Here is a 17533-nt window from a genome sequence, read left to right on the forward strand (position 1 = left end):
TGCTTCTGAAAAGATCTGACCACATGCATTTAAAACTTTGCATTAATTTCTCAAACTCTCTAGTGCACGAAGGAATGATCTAGAGTTTTAATCAGATTTTACACAGAAGAAACTAACACAGATTTCTTTCATTCCAGTAATGAGTTATCATTCCTCAGAGGAAAAAAAACCGCCAAACCCAACACTGCTTAAGTTAGCTACTAAATCAGACAAAATTAAAGTTTCTCCAGTATCTGCATAGCTTAAGGACATTCACTCGTGCTGCCGTTTGCAGAGAGCTGATGTCCATTCCAAACACTTGACAGATGCCCTCCTGACTCCAATAGAGCTCGTTACCCTGAGACTTTATTCTTCCGCAAGCAACTTCTGTTAGTGTGAACTCAAGAGTGCTATTATGGACTTCTGACGCATTTTTCCAATGGAGCATAAGGTATCCCCGAGATGGTTCCCGGTTCTAATGCTTTTCACAGTCTCTCTCTCTCTCTTTTTTTTAATTAAATTCCAACCTCGCGTTTCCAGAAAGGTTTTCGTAACCAACTCATGACGCATGAGGCAAACACCACTGCGAACAGATCCGGAACTCAGAAGACGGTAGCGCTCAGCCAAGCACCGCGATTTTGTTGAGTAAAACACAACAAAACAACCCTAACAACCCTCAACAGCCCCGTCGCCGCCGCGGGGAGCGCCGCCCTCCGCGGCCCCAAGCGACACGGCCACCGGCACGCCCGCCCCTCCTCGCCCCGCTTCCCTACGCGCCTGCGCCGTTTCCTTGGAAGTCGGGGTTGTTTCGGGCAGAACCACCCGGGCGGGGCTGCGGAGGGGAGACCGGGAGCGAGCCCACTGGCGGGGGGGGTAGGCGGGGCACCCGCAGCCGGCGCCTCGGGAGCGGACGGGACCGACGTGAGTGATGTCCGCGGGGGCAGCGGGGCCGCGCCCCAGGCAGGGGAGGCTGCGCGCGGCTGGAGTCCTGCCGGGCGCGTGCCGCCGCTCGCCCCGGTGCGCGCCCCCCAAGGCGGGTGGGGCTGGGTCCCGCCTCCCTGGCGCTGTGCCCTCCCCCGGCTCCCCTTCCCGCCGCGGGGCGGGGGGCTCAGCCACAGGCGCGCCGTGGCCGGGAGGTTGGCGGGGGCGGGGAGCAGGAGTGGGGAGCAGGAGCCGGGAGCGGGAGCAGGAGCGGGTTGGGCGGTGGCCAGCGCGGGGGCCAGCGCGGGCCGGGAGCGCGGGGATGCGCGTGAGGCCTCGGCGCTTCGGGAAGCAATGGAAGCGCGTCCCGCTCCTTCGAATGCTGTGGTTGCTCAGGGTAACCCCGCGGCTTGACTGTCGAGGCAGGCGGCCTAGGGAGACCTGTTGCCTGCCGGTCTCGGCGCAGCGTGGTGGCACGAAGCAGTGCCGCGGGAAGCCGTAATCCCTTGAGCAGTATTATTTCCCCCCCGTCTTTACAAGCTTTGTAGTTCACTCGGGTAACGTTGCGTGGTTAGTTTATATCCTGCGGCACGTGAACACACAGTGCTGCTCCGTGCCTGACACGTTGAGCTCCAAAGCGGGGATGCCTCCCTTCCATGAGGAATGTGCATCCTCACATCACATGCTCATTAAATAATTCCGTTGTTTAGTCCGGTTGTGGTGTGTACTGTGAATGTGCATTTATAGCTGTTTTATCTACCACTATTCTTCTAGGCGAAGCAAAATGCCACATTGGAAATTAAAATACTTGGTGAGAAAGCATTTTCATAATTATCAGATAAGGCAGAGACTTTAATAAACAGTAGAAGTCAGCTGTATTTCCTTACATAGAACTGAAGTCCATGGTTTTTCTATCAGGGCGGACCGAGTCTGTTTGCAACTTTCTCTTGACTAAAGCTGCCAAATTTCTGGGGAAAAAAAAACAACCCAACAGTTCCTCTGAAGCTGAAGCTTTCTGATACTGCTAGAAAAATGAGAATAGCACCAGCTCTTTAAAACATCTTTTTAAACTAGTTTGAACACAAGGTTTTTACAGGCACATCTAAACTGGTAGAAGGCTACTGCACTTTTGGTAGTAGTGTTTATTGATATGCAAGTACATAGGTGTTTACATGGTAATAATAAAGCTGTCTGTCAGATTTCTGGACTTAAATGCTAAATTTTCTTTCATAAAACCAGGTTGTTTTTTGATGTCACATTTAACAATAGTGAAGAGAAACAGATTCAGTTCAGTGTTATTTTGCTCTATAATTCTGAGCTGAAGTTCTTTCAGATTCAAAGTAGTGATACCTACAGGTAGCAGCATTAGAAACCTACTAGTAAAACCTAAGATTTCTAATTATGATCTAAAAGATAACAAGGCCTGATGTTCTACTTGTTTTCAGCCACTGAAGTTTACACTCACTTTCTGTGAAAAAGGAAAGTTGAGGATTTTAGTTTAGGAAAATCCTGAGGTGTGCAATTATATTTTGTCAACTCAGTTTCCTAAATGGTCCTAATTGGGTAGGAAGTTTGTCACTTCCTATATGTAGTACAGATTCTGTACGTTCTGCTCATTATAGTATAGGTTTGATTTATATCTTTTTTTAGTGACCAATAAAAATGGGTTTTCTGAATGGTGGCCTTTTGGGCATGTTTAGCACAGAGAATTCCTATATTACAGATGTAGAATATAGGAACTCAGTATTGCAAAATATTGCAAAAAGAGCAAGAATTTAATGCGCAATCACTTTTATAAATACATTCTATATGCATTTTTAGATATATATATATGTATATATGTACATGTAATATTAGAGAAGAGCAAACTAGGTGATTTTTGGGAAAGTATATAGTAATTCTTGAAAGTTTGGACTTCATTAATTTGTTTCTCTGGTTATTCGTGGTGGCTGGAATATGCCACTGTTCCAGGTATGTATTTTTGTCATTCCTGAATTGTCTTATATTTTCTAACATGGAAGAGATCCAATCTAATTAGGCAAAAATGCATTTTACAAAATTGATGATAACTGAATTTATTCAGATTGAGGCACTGTGGTTGCTGAAGTTTGATATACCATTAAATCTCTTCTATTTCAAGGTGGGATTACACTAAGTAAACAGCCTTGATCTTACCCCTGTTGATTAATGATCTATATTTACACAAGTCTAATAATTGCTTTAATGTGCCATGTAGAAAGTCATGAAATTCTAAATTGGAAATGTATATTAAATAATAGCACTATCAAGAGGACTTTATCTCTTAATTTTGTTGCCACAAGAGGATAGACAATTACTGAATAAATAGGCAGAATGATGATAACCGTGAGGTGAGCCTGGCCTTTGGAAAGGTGTTTGTTTCATTGTAAGCAAATGTATCTGCAAAATTAATTTACCTGTAGGTTGGGTTTTGAGGGTTTTTTGTGATCTGATTTATTTAACCTTTGACCATAAAATTATTTCTATACTTGGAACAGGTATGTACTTTACTCATTTTGCTTTTCTGTTCTATATTGTCTCTCATTTTTTGTTTTAAGTTTAAGACGCCTTCAGCATCTCATTTGTTTGTAATTAGTTTTCAAGGGCTGATTGTAATAACTCAACTAATCATAAGAGACTTTTCCATGTTCCCCATGGTCCTCAGTGAATGATTAAAGTGATAGAATCTGCTTTATTTTATAAACATGTCTAGTTTTCTACTTTTCTAAATTATAGGAGTTTTCTAGACGATTGGGAATTGACTACTTGAAAAGCAGCACTTAATAACTGTAGTACTTTTTAAACGCCCATTTGATGTAACTAAGTATAAGTTGCAAAAGCAATTTTATTTTCCAGTGGTGTTTTCTGGTACCATTTCTTGTAATAAGTGTTGCTTTTGATTGTTACTGGTTTAGTTGTGACAGTAAAGCTTTGCTTTCCAAGTCAAAACATGTTTCAGTGAGTGAAAATATTGCAACTTCATCAGTGTCATGGTGAAACATATAACAGAACTAAACTTTTTTTTTGCTTTCAATAAAGTCCCTTCTGGGACCACCACAGCATCCTTGCTCATTTCAAACATCCTTAGAATGCAGGATACTTAATGTAAATGCTTTGCTTAAGATATAAAGTAAAGTAATGACACCTGGCAACTGACTAATCAGCACTTCTATAATCCCAAACCAACCTGAACACTTCTTGCTTTTTTTTTCTTAATTTGGTTTGGTTTGGCTATCCAGCAGGCCACAGTATGCTAAGTAACAAGTGTGGAATGACCTGAAGGTATGTAGCCTGTGCAAGTAACACTGTGAAAGAAAGATGAGAGGAATCTGAGGGTATGGTGGTGCAGATTCTTGGGGACCCAATATAGCCTCAGCTCTTCCCTGTGCTGGTATAAGATGTGTGTGCCCAGGAGTGCGTGTTGAGGCCCTGTGGTATGTTTGGCTCACTTTACTGCTATTAAACTCTCTCAGCCTCAAGTCAGAGTGGCTACATGCGAACTACCTATTAATAATAATCCATAATAACTCCTAACCCTTATATAGGTGAGTGTTAGGTGGCTTGGACCAAAGTGGTGCAAGAGTAATGCAACCATATCCTGGCAGTATTTAATGCCGTGTCTTAATTTGTTAGCATCGATGTAGTCTGGATGTCTATTCAATTTGAGTTCCTAGTGTTTAACAGGACATGTTGCCGAGTGAGAGCTTGGAGCTATTGCTGGAAGGGCTGTCAGGGAGATAGGTACAATAGTTCGTTGCATTTGTAGGCTTTTCTCCACAACCAGTAGAGCCTAACATTTTTCTCTTTAGAGAAATGAGTTTCATGTAATTGCTTGTCTGCTTTATGAAAAATACAAATGCTTTGTGTAAACATAAATATTTAGAGATTTGTAGTAAAGTTAGATTTGCTGGCAGATACTAATCTTTGCTTTGGAAGTTATCAGCTGACTACAATGTGACTTCCTCAATGATGCTGTCAGGATAGGAACCTGATTAGAAAGGCTTCGATATAAATGGCTTCGTGGGTCATTATTCTTTAAATAAACTGTTGGGTTTTTTAAAAGATTGGAGGACTATAGTGCTGAATTATTTGGCTATTGCCAATTACAGTGTTGTTATTTATTTACTCTCAAATAATAAGTATCAGATAGATGCTGAGAATCCTGAGCTGGGATTTGATGGTAGAAAGCTTTTAATATTTTAGACAAATAGGAAAATATTTATTTCCAGACTAAAACACCTGTACTCAATATTAATCAGCACACATTCAACTGTTAGCTTCAAGTCTGTGGACCAGTTATGTTAATGAAAATTGTTAATTACTTTAAATAGAACAGTGAATTCTGAGGAAGAGGCAGCTGGTGTTTTGAGCCACTTCTAACTGAGGACTGAAAATGCCAGCAGGTAAGAATACTTTGTGTTTGATTTCCAGTACATATTTTATAGTTAGAACTAGATGCAAATGATAGAAGTTACTTCTGTCTTATATAAATCTTTAATGCTGCATTGGCTTCTTTTTGAATGCATGATCATAGTTGATTTTTGAAGTGTTTTTTTTTTTTTTATTTTAAACCTGGGGACTCTTGTAAAAATTGTAATGGTAATGATAAATATACTGTAGCTGAGGATTCAACAGTCTTTTTCTTAACTGAATACTAAGTGAATTTTTTGGTAAACTTTCCCTGATAAATAATTCTCATCCTTTGCAATTTTAAATCATGATTATGCACTTTTTTAGCAATGGTGATTATTGAGATAGATTTTTTTTTTTTTTGCAGTTGAAAGTGAGGCAAAGGCAAAAACCAAAGTCCGCTTCGAGGAAATCTTCAGACGCCATGCAGGCTTAACAGATGCAAAGAAATCAAAGAAAAAGAAGTTTGACTCTCCAGAGAGTGTTGTGGTGAGTTAGAACACATGCAAGTTTTGTTTGATTGCCTTCCATAATGGAAAAAAGATCAGGAAAATGTGCTGTAGAAAGGAGCTGTAAACATTAAAAAAAATTAAGTATAAATTATGTTTCTGCACGTATCCCTTGTTTTTGATGTGGCTTTTATTTGTTGTTTGTGTACCAGCAATGCATCCTTGTAATTTGGAGGTATAGACTATAATACTGGTAAAAAGAAAGTGGCACATGCAGGCATACATTTACCTAATACCCGCCAGTACTTTGTTTTCAATTCACATATTTTGTAAAATTTTTAAGATTTTCAAATTCGGTATTGACTTCACTTGGAGTTAATTAGATGTTTGAAGGCTAGTAGAATTATGGCTTTAAAAGTATTTGATTTTGAGAGTACTACATCTGTGTAATACAAGTATGTCCATCTAATACAGCACCAAATTGAAAACTGATGAGAAATTGTAATAATATTAGAGATAATAATTAACTTTGTTCAATTTTCTACTTTTTTCTTTTGAATTTGATGTCAGTGATCAGAATATTTCTGCACGTGCTGAGCTTTGTGTCTGAGTGGTCCTGTGTTCACATGTCAACTTTTTTTAAAGATTTTGACTTAAGCAAGATTTTGAGTTGCCTATTAGGAAGGGTTCTATCACTCTGACTTTATGGTTAAATGACATTTTTGTTTGTGGCATATCTGTCATTAAAATAGCCTCAGAAATTCCTCTGAGTTATGGTTCAGATTCTAGTCTTTTTCCTGAACAGGAGAATAAATGTCTAATATGAGTCCTATATATACTTAATTATTGACTTAGAAGATTTGGAATTTAAAAAGAAAGCAATTTGCTTAAGAGACATATGTTCTGTTTTTCTGTTTTCCTTCTGTTAGGTTTTATGTTTTCAGTATTTTTTCTTGCAATATCCTTATAAGGTGCTGGAAATGAATGTTCCTTCTTTAATATTCATTTAAGACAAAGAAGTGGTATTTTGTGTAATATCAAAATGTTTTATTTATATATTTATTTATATATATATTATGTATTTATTATGTATGTTAAAATATATATATTTATATATATTTATATATATATTCAGAATATTTATATTAAACTTAGTATTGCTATTTTGTCTTAGATTGGCAATTTGAAGTTTAATTTTATGTGGATTTTTTTTATTTATGTTCCTTGAAGTATATTGTATTTAGTCAATAGTCTATACGAAGAATCAACCTGATGTCTAAAATATCATCATGGCTGGGCTTCGCGAACGAAGATTTGGGAAGGGCTCTACCCACTTTTCTTGCAAGCGCGTTGGTGGCTAAAAAGGCCAATACGAGAAAGGCAAGTCCGGTTGCAAAAGACACAGCAGAAAGACTCCTTAGAGGGTATATTCTGCAAGGCACGATTCTTTCTGCGTTGTCTATTCTCCTCAAGGGTGATCCTGCGTGCTTTCTCAAAAGCATCAGCAGCGTTATAAATGGTGTGTCTCCAGGCCTCCCGATTAGAGGCCAGAGTAGACCAGTTATGGTGATCAATATGCCCGAGGCTGAGTTGTTGCTTCAGGGAGTCCTTGTATCTTTTCTTCGGAGCTCCTCTCTTGCGGCAGCCAGTGGCAAGTTCACCATAGAGCAGGATCTTAGGGAGGCGGTGGTCCTTCATCCTGGAGACGTGCCCTGCCCATCGCAGTTGCGTTCTCAGTAACATGGCCTCAATACTTGTGATTGCTGCCTGTTCGAGAACAGATGTATTGGTCACATAGTCTGACCAGTGGATGTTAAGGATTGTATGGAGGCAGCGTTGATGGAAGCGTTCTAGGAGACGCAGGTGGTGGCGGTAGATGACCCATGATTCGGAACCATATAAAAGAGTAGACAGCACTATGGCTCGGTAAACACTGATCTTGGTACTTTTCTTCAAGTGTTTATTACACCAGACTCTTTTATGGAGTTTTCCAAAAGCACTATATGCCTTCGCTAACCTATTGTCTATCTCCCCGTCAATCTTACCATCTGAGGAGATGAGGCTGCCTAGGTAATTGAACTGTTGGACTGAATTGAGTTCTGATTGGCCGATGGTGATGTGGGGATGATGAAAGACCTCCTGAGGTGCAGGCTGATGGAGAACTACTGTCTTCTTTAAGCTGACTTCCAGCCCAAAGAGCTCAGCAGCATCTGCAAAGCAGGATGTTAAATGCTGCAGAGCTGCTTCTGTGTGGGCAACAAGGGCGGCGTCATCAGCATAAAGCAGCTCCCGGACAAGATGGTTTAGGGTCTTAGTATGGGCCTTCAGTCGCCTTAGGTTGAATAGGCTTCCATCAGTACAATATCGAATGTAGATACCGTCCTGATCATCGAGGTCTGCCGTGGCCCTTTGGAGCATCATACTGAAAAAGATTGTGAATAGGGTAGGAGCGAGAACGCAGCCTTGTTTCACACCATTCTTTATTAGAAAGGGCTCAGAAAGTGTGTTGCCATATCTGACTTGGCCGTGCTGATCCTCATGAAGTGAGATGATCATTTTAAGGAACTTGGGGGGACAACCTAAACGTTCCAAAATCTGCCAAAGACCTTTTCTGCTCACAGTATCGAAAGCCTTGGTGAGGTCAACAAAGGTTACATAGAGACCTTTGTTCTGTTCCCTACACTTTTCTTGCAGTTGTCTGAGAACAAATATCATGTCTGTGGTGCTCCTGTTGGCTCTGAAGCCACACTGACTTTCAGGTAGAATTCCTTCTGCTATAGCGGGTATTAGTCTGTTCAGGAGTATTCTTGCCAAGATTTTGCCAGCAATGGAGAGCAGAGTAATACCACGGTAATTTGAACAGTCTGATTTAGTACCTTTCTTCTTATACAAGGTGATGATGACTGCATCACGAAGGTCTGATGGTAGTTCGCCTATTTCCCAGCAGTGCACCACAAACTCATGAAATTTAGCATGGAGTGCAAGGCCCCCATGTTTCCAGACTTCAGGTGGGATTCCATCAACCCCAGCTGCCTTGCCGATTTTCACCTGCTGTATGGCCTTGAGGATTTCTCCTAAAGTGGGGGCAGTATCCAATTCGTATTTCACCGGTTGTTGTGTGATGGACTGAATTGCTGAGTCTTGGACTACACGGTTGGTACTGAAAAGAGTCTGAAAGTGTTCAGACCATCTATTCAGAATGGAGGTTTGATCTGTCAGAAGCGTTTGACCATCTGCACTGAGTAGTGGGCTTTGGACTTGGTATGTAGGCCCGTATGCTGTTTTCAGGGCCTCATAGAATCCTTTGTGATCTCCTGTATCTGCACATAGTTGAGTTTTTGCAGCTAGATCGGTCCACCACTTGTTCTGGATGTCACGGAGTTTCTGTTGGAGCTTGCTGCATGCCAGACGAAAGGCTATTTTTCTTGCGTGACAGGATGGCAGCGCAAGGTGTGCTTGGTGGGCAGTTCTCTTCTTCCTCAACAAGTCCTGGATTTCTTGATTATTTTCATCAAACCAGTCCTTGTTCTTCTTGAGGGAGAACCCTAAGGATTCTTCAGAGGATTGCAGGATGCTACTTTTAATATGCTGCCAAATTGTTTCAGGAGAGGAATCTGCAGAATCTGTGGGAAGGTTTTTGAGCCTAGTTTGAAGGTTTGCCTGGAATCTTTCTCTTACTGTGGCTGATTGGAGATCGTTAACTTGGAGTCTTCTCCTTGGGATACTGCCCCTTTTGGGTTTGAATTTGAGATTAAAGTTGAGTTTACAGCGCACAAGCCGATGGTCTGTTTGACATTCTGCGCTGGGCATCACGCGGGTATGGAGGACATCGCGGACATCTCTCCGTCGCACCAAGACATAATCAATGAGGTGCCAATGCTTAGACCTGGGGTGCATCCAGGTTGTCTTCAGACTATTTTTCTGCTGAAAGATAGTATTGGTGATGGTAAACTGTTGCTCCGCACAGAATTCTAGCAGAAGTCGACCATTATCGTTGCAGTTTCCAACACCATGCTTGCCTAATATTCCTTTCCATGCTTCAAAATTTTTACCTACTCTGGCATTGAAATCACCAAGGATAATGATCTTATCATCTGCTGGTACCTTTTGGGTAAGGCAGCGCAGGTCAGTGTAAAATTTATCTTTTTCAGCAGGGTCAGCTTGGAGAGTTGGGGCGTATATACTAAAGATGACAACGTGATGCTTGTTGTTTAGTGGAAGGCGTAGGGAGATAATGCAGTCAGAGTGACCTGTCGGCAGATTTTCGAGTTTAGGGACAATAGAGTTTTTGATCATGAAGCCGACGCCTGAGAGATGTTTTTCAGTTCTGGACTTACCTGACCAAAAGAGTGTGTAACCGGCACCATGTTCTCTGAGGCTGCCTTCCTCATGAAGGCGAACTTCACTGAGAGCAGCAATGTCAATGTTGAGACGGGCCAGTTCATGGGCAATTAGGGCAGAACGTCGCTCAAGACGTCCGCTATTCGCAGAATCAAGCATGGTTCTGATGTTCCAACATGCTAGAGTTAATTTAGGTACACCTTTGGAGGCAGGTGCATGCCTTTGTCTTTTGCTCTTTGTGCGACCGCATTGGAAGAAGATGCCCGTCGGTCTGCGGTTAGCCAACCGGGTGAAGGTGGAGATGAGCTTTGTTTAGGCTACCTTTTCTAGGCCCCTCTCCGAGTGGAGCAAGCAGTGCTGTCCTTGAAAAGGCTGCTTGGTCGTTCAGGGTGCTGCCCCAAGAGACTCTCATCTCCGTCAGTCTCAAATGACCAATATCCTGAACCGCCTGCATGCAGGGTTGAGTCTGCGGCTCCCAGTGCACCTTTCACCTGCCATTTTGACCCTCGCCCGTCGCTACAGGACTTTTTGCATGTGGGTAAAGCCTTCAAGCCTGCGCAATGGATTTTTTAGGTGAGATGCAGTATGCGCGGAACTGAACCCACCCTTTAATCCTAAGGTTCATCTGCCAGGGCCGAGCAAGCTTGGACAGAGGCAGCGAGGTCCTCAGGACATAGGTTTGATTAGTGACCTTCTCTTAGATGGATGGCCTTACAGGGCTAAGCGAGCTCCATCTGCCCGGGTTTGGGATTAGAGTTGTCCTTCTCCTAGGATGACTGCCAGAAGGCTAACGAGCTCATCCTGCCCAAGAACGTAGTGTATTTGGACCTATGGTTTTGACCTGTCTGGCATGGGTGACCCTACCGAAGGCATGTACCATCACCAGCAAAGCTCGCAACCACATAGGGGCACACAGGCTACGTTCCTGTTAGAACAATTTGGGCAAGTCTTTCATTTCCTACTTTACTATCACCTATTTATATACAATCATAAGGAGATACCTAGGACCAGCCCTTTGTCCTGCCCACCCTTTCAGGATGTAACAGAGCAAAGCAAAAATATCCAGACCATACCAAACCTGGGCAGTAGCCGTAGGTGAGCCAAAAACAAAAAGACAAACAAACCTACTGACCGTTCTAGCCCCTGTGCCCACCCAAGGCTAGGGTGCCTTTCAGGGCCCCAGCTTGGCTGGGACCCATCACACTGTAAAGGAACCCCACTCCCCACCCTGACCATAACCTACCTCCATTGTGTTACCACATATCTTCAGGCGCACTGGTCACCTGTGACACTTCGTACAGGATTGCCCCGCTCACCCTCCCACCAGTCAGAGGACCCCCGTGGCCCGCTCGATACCCCTCCCCTCTCTTCCCCCCCTCTTCCCCTGTACCCTCCCTCCCCTTCTCCCCCAAACCTGGAACGGCAAACCTTAGTGTGCTCTGAAGCTGCCCTCTCCTCCTCCACGGGTGCGCAGCAACAGTCGGCAGGGGTGCCCATCTCTCTCCCCTCTCACGCTGCAGCCGCGCCTGGTGACCAAATCGCGCGCGCAGAGCGCGCGCGGCGCGGGGGGGAAGCCCCTGGCCGTGCCTGGCACCCACCACGCGGTCCCCGAGGCGCGGGGGGGAAGCCCCTGGCCGTGCCTGGCACCCACCACGCGGTCCCCGAGGCGCAGGGGGGAAGCCCCTGGCCGTGCCTGGCACCCACCACCTGTCTAAAATATATCACAGAGAGTTCAAGGGTGGTTTTTTCCTTTTCTGCTGGCATTCATCTAAATACAAGACTAAATTCTTCCTCAGTTAGGTTAACCTTCTTTATGAAACGTGAATTTTTAATTCTGTTATTTTTAAGTACATAATTATGTGTTCATATGCAAATAGATATTACTCATAAATATTTTACACTTACTTTGGTTTTAAATTTGGTTTCCATTCCAGAAGTCTCTGATGTAAAACACTAGTGTTTTGGAGTTACCCAAATCACAATGACCTGAATCAAAAGTTAGTGGTATGCAAGCAAATTAGGAAGCATTTTTAGGATCAATGTGAAACGAAACTTTATGGCTTTGTTGAAACTAGGTTTTTACCAATCAAAGCAATTAAAAACTAAGAACTTGAGGAGAACATGTATTGAAACCTATTACAGACCATTTGGAATATTTCCTTAAAGTGTGGCAAAGTTGCAAGAGCTCAGGCTGGTATTTTCCATGCTGGTTGCTTTCAAGTAGAAGTTTCTGTAAAGGCTTCAGCAAATAAACAGTCATTTCTCTGTAAGAAATAAATGTGTGTGGGAGTGGACGGAGAAGGAGGTAGATGGGGGAGGTTCGCTGGTTTTGTTCCTGTTTTCTTCAGTTCATATGATTCAACTATATAGAGTTTCACATATCTTGAAATAATGTGGAAATTTGTCAGTGATGGTTGGCTTTGTGTCACGCACTTGCCATAAATGGTCTCCCAGATTTGATCAGAAACGGGTCATGGTTAAGAGCATATTTCAACTGGAAATGTACCAGTGTGGTTCCTTCCTTTATCTTTGCTCTAGCCTTTCTTAGATTGCTAAAACCTTTTCCCTCATAGTCCGCCGTTGCTTTGAAATCTGAGTTCTCAAGCTGCAGGAGGTTGCTGTGGTTTTAAATGACAGAATTGAGGATAAGGAGATTGCCTGCCTGCTTCCCTGTGCTGCTCTGTGTGGCCATTGCCTGGGGACCCTGCCTGGAGAGAAGGGAAGCAGCCTGGCTGGAAGAGGAAAGGTTGATGTCTGTAGGGCAGGATGAGTTTGAAGTCACAACTAATAGGAATGAGGGGCTTGTAATGGAGATGGAAATAAGCATCAGCTGTGGCCAGTGAAAGCTCTGTTTTGCTGTTTAGTAGCCATAGGGGCTGTGGTGTGAAGCCTAAAGGCATGGCTGAAGACACAAGCAATTGAGACACACTCAGAAAGTGAATTTGCTAGTATCTTTTCTAGGGCAAACAGTCACCATAATTTTTTTTTACCATTTGTTCCTCCTCTTACAAGTTGTTAGAATGAGGCAAGCTTCAGTTCAGGCGATATGCAGATTATTTTGCCCAGCTATTTTAATCTGTCTGAGGTCAGCAGGAAAATTAAGTTTATTTGGTTCAATCTACATTTTGTGGTAGAAAAGAGCATGTTTAACTCTGAAAACGTCAGTGAATTTTTCTACCAGATGAAAAGCAAGATCCCATAATGGAGGCAAAAATTTCTTTCCTAGACTTTAGTCTGATCAGATTACAAATTGGGGTGGGTGTACATTGATACTAAGGTTTTATATTCAAGGCAGGACTGCAACAGATTTACCTGTTTGAAGCTTTATATTTCCTACCTCAATGAACCTGCTCCTTCTCTTTCTTTATAAGGCCCTGAATGACAGGCTGGAGTTTGGAATTTCATGTGGGTACTGATAGTAGGAGTCCATCTTCAGGCTTGACAATTATCGTATTCTTTTGGGTAAGATGGTGGTTTTACAGGTTTCCTCTGAATAATTCAGTACTTTAGCATCTGTCTCAGGTGTAAAACCTGCAGAGCTTTAAGGTTGTAGAATTTTCCCAGGTTCTGCTTTTTTTGGTTATGCTGACAGACACTAAGTAATTATGGAGATTTCTGCTGGGTTTTATCCATTTGTTTCTTGTGTTTCGTGTTTGTTTCTGCTTTGTTTCCTATGTTTCTTTGTTTCTTGTGTTTAAAATAATAGAACTGCCAATAGTTGACTGTATAATGTACCTACACATTTTCTCAATGTTTTTTATTAGAATTTGGTGAAACTTGTCCAAGCCCACCTTATCTATAAATTAAAGGTCTTCTAGCTTAGTGTGTCTACATTTTATAGTCTTATATGAGCAATGGCAGTAAAATTGGTTTCCTAGCACGTGAAGATTTTCTTAAACCCAACAAATCACCATCACAAGTACATTCATTCCCAATTCAGTTGTAAGTAAATGGTCTTTTACAACTGGTACATATCAGCGCTTCAATGGGCTGGCAGTGTTCACCCCTAATTTTTCAAGGTGTACCTGTATTAGGGGAAGAAGTTTGGGTACCTTTGTAAATCTGGTTATGTGAGTTTCCAGATACTCGTGACAAACTCACTTGATATGTTGCCAGCTTCCACTCATGTATATTTGAGAAGCCTTTTTGAAAAGGTGTAAGATTATTAGGTGTTGTCCCTTCTGTCAGCTCTGGGACACAAATGGCAAGTGATGTGACCTGAGGTTGGCTCATTGTGATATGAGCCTTGTGTGTTAGCCCACCTGCTTGCATCTTGGCTGGCACCCATCTCTCTCTTCTATCAAGCCAGTAGTGCAAGCAAGTCTGTTTTCCGGAAAGAGCATTTCCTCTGCCCTGGTGTTGTAATGTAGCCATGGAGCTGTTTTGAAAAAAAGCCTTCTTATTTGTTCCACGTTTTAAGCTGAAGTCAGGTTCAGGTCAGAGGCCTGTCTCTGGAGTTACTCCAGAGGGTCGATTCTCTGAGCTGCTTTTCCAGCCTAAATGCTTTCTCTAACTCAGTTCAAGTGTGTTTATGTATTGACGATTGCTCTTAGTTGGTATTTCTCAGTCCTGCATTTCAGTCAGAGAACCTATACCAGTATCCCTGGTCTGCCTGAGTCCTAATCTGATGGCTTTTACTTTATTGTTTTGTGACTTCTTTGCATCTTTCCTCTCTGTTTAATTACATCATATAACTACAACATGTGGAAAAAGTGGCCTGAATTGAGATCATACAGGCTGTGTATCTGAGGAATTGTGTTTGAACTGTGGAAGCAGCTTTGTGCTGCTTGCAGTATCATAAATGTGCTAGGAATTTGCTGTAGTTTGAGATTGTGTTTTTTCATTACAAGGATAATCTGTGGTGGGTTTTTTTCCTATAAGTAAATTTGCTATAATTGTGTGCTTACTAGTTGTGACACATATTTGTGTATGTATGTTTTGTTCCTTCTCACTACAAGAAAGACATTGAGGTGCTGGAGTGTATCCAGAGAAGGGCAGTGACAGTGGTGAAGGGTCTGGAGGACCTGTCTTATGAGGAGCAGTTGAGGGAGCTGGAGTTGTTTAACCTGGTGAAAAGGAGGCTCAGGGGGGACCTTATCACTCTCTACAACCACCTGAAAGGAGGTAGATTGAATATGAGGAAAAACTTCTTCACTGAAAGGGTGGTCAGTCATTAGAACAGGCTGTCCAGGGAAGTGGTTGAGTCACCATTCCTGGAAGTGTTCAAAAGGTGTGTGGATATGGCACTTGGGGACATGGTTTAATGGTGAACACAGTGGTACTGGGTTAACAGTTGGACTTAATGATCTTAGTGGTTTTTTCCAACCTTGAAGATTCTGTCATCTGTGATTTTTGTTTGTAGGCATGATAAATAACAAGTTCTAGAAAATATTTCAAGCCAGTTTTTGCTAGATTTCTTTAAGGAAATTATTTCTTTAAGGAAATGATTCTTGAATATCACAGTTGTTTTAGAAACTCTTGAGCAAGTCAAAGATAAGGGCTTTTTGTTTAGGATTCCTTAAAGAATTCTACTTCTTGGGCTTAATGGATTAATGTTCTGTCAAAGGCAAAGCATGACCTCAGCTATTGGCCACTGTTGGGTCTTAATTGTTGGTGTGTTTTAATCTTCATTCCTCATACTCTGCAGTTAAAGCCATTCATAGAAACAAAAGTAAGGAAGTAAACTATTTATTAGAAGGTTTTGTTTCTGGTTTGTTGGTTTTTTTTAGTTTATACCAAGCTTGATGCTTTAACTGTTTTCTTTCCCCTACTCTGTTCTGTATTTTAAGTTATCTGTATGAGATTTTCCACATCTTCTCGAAACATTGACTTATGAATAAATATGATGTTACTGCTTTGTTTAAGCAGGTATAAGATGAAGATACAAGGACAGTTTTTTCATTATTTGGTGTTTAAACTATTTTTAGACATATGAGCTAAAAATAAAGATACCTAAGGAAAAGATATATGAATGGCTTTAGATTTTATGATGTCTTAGATAAGCATACTAGCATGAAATTTTAGGTGCCTTTTTTTTAAATTTATGCTTTATTTGTGGAGTGTTGTTTAATAATTAACATTAATAAGTCTAGTTATTGCATTTTTAAGTTTCTAATTGTCTATAGTTTCAGATGTCAGCCTTTACTCATCTGTTAAATTTTGTCTTTGTGTATTTTTCTTGTCCCACTGCTTTTATTTGTCAATTTTCTCATACAAATAGTAATCTTCCTTGATTTTTTTTTCTCTTGTCCTTTTACTCATATACTTCAAATTTTCCTTTCTTTCATTCTTCTTCTTCAATTCTTGTAATATTTTCCTTGCTCACCACGTTCTCTCTTCAAGTGTCAGATGTGAATAAAACAAGACAGTGATGAAGGTTTGCAGGCTCACATAATTAAGGGCCTAGAATATGAAGGTAGATGATTTGCACATTGGGTATTCTCTTCTTTCTAGTCATAGAATACTGTTCTCACAGGTGGGCATTTTTAAGTCAGGATCTATCCTCCAAAGCATGATTGCCATTGCAACTTCATTCTCTGTGTTTTCTTCTTATAAGCTTGTATGTTTTGGTGATCACTTATTATACATATTGTCCCTCTTTACAAATATTTGAGGCAAACATGATTCCGTAACTGGGAGAAGTATCCCAACTAGAAAGGGACAGTGTCTGTGTTTATTGAGGAAGAGAGTCTTTGCAAATAAAAGGTTGTATGCATATACATATATTTTCTCCAAACTTTTTTATTTTTAATTTGCTTTCATTGTTTTTTAAAGTCCTTTCTAATATTTCATGATGAATCTCTAAGGGAGTTTTCTGAAAGACAACAGTGTAAATGAACCTCAACAACTTTATAGAAGTTTTGTCAAGGATCAGAGGTCTGTGTGTTGACCTCCTTACAGAATTAGACAGTTACTTGCTGTGTTCTTTGGTGATATCATGGAATCATAGTTTGGATTGAAAGGGACTTCTAAAGGTCATCTAGTCCAAGCCCTCTGCCATGATCAGGAACATTTTCAACTATATCAGGTTGCTCAGATCTCCTTCCCATCCAAGGGAGGTAGCATTATTACCTTTAGTAACCTGGAATAGAAACTTGAAGGGAAGAGGAATGTTTACAATGTGTTTTCTATAAAACCTCCAAGAATTAGAAGTGGTGCACAGACAAATGCATTAGCTGAAATTCATCTTTGCTGTTTTTACAAGACTGTTCTCTAGATTAACTCTCTGCCATTCCGCTAAGAATAATGTGGGGTGGTTTTTTGGTTGTTTTTTTTTTCCAACTTTATATTGGTTTGGGTTTTTTTAGAAATCTTAATGGAAGTGTGTTTTTCCGTTTTAGCCCTTCTTAATATGATTTCAGTGATAAATTTTGAGAAGCAAAACATCTGAGCCAGAAGTCTGTCTCTTAACTTGC

The 17533-nt window shown here is 41.4% G+C and overlaps 1 protein-coding gene across 11 annotated transcripts in view; it reads left to right on the plus strand.

Moving 5' to 3' along the window:
* The first annotated feature begins 845 nt into the window (after positions 1-845).
* Positions 846-17533, plus strand: part of AHI1 (Abelson helper integration site 1) — a 101441-nt gene continuing 84753 nt past the window's right edge. For 5 of the 11 annotated variants that reach the window (XR_003535415.1, XM_027690466.1, XM_027690530.1 and 2 more), the window contains exons 1-4: positions 846-900; positions 4144-4200; positions 5250-5321; positions 5696-5817. Coding sequence is in view for 10 of the 11 variants with exons in the window: in XM_027690466.1 (XP_027546267.1) it covers positions 5312-5321; positions 5696-5817 (132 nt within the window). In the remaining variant the exon portion in view is untranslated. Of the gene's footprint in view, positions 901-1229; positions 1712-2139; positions 2415-4143; positions 4201-5249; positions 5322-5695; positions 5818-17533 lie in introns of those variants that run through there. The other 6 variants (XM_027690475.1, XM_027690484.1, XM_027690513.1 and 3 more) reach the window with 6 other exon arrangements.

This window comes from Neopelma chrysocephalum, unplaced genomic scaffold (genome assembly GCF_003984885.1).
Source record: "Neopelma chrysocephalum unplaced genomic scaffold, ASM398488v2 Primary Assembly neopelma1_23, whole genome shotgun sequence".
In the NCBI taxonomy this organism is placed as follows: Eukaryota; Metazoa; Chordata; class Aves; order Passeriformes; family Pipridae; genus Neopelma; species Neopelma chrysocephalum.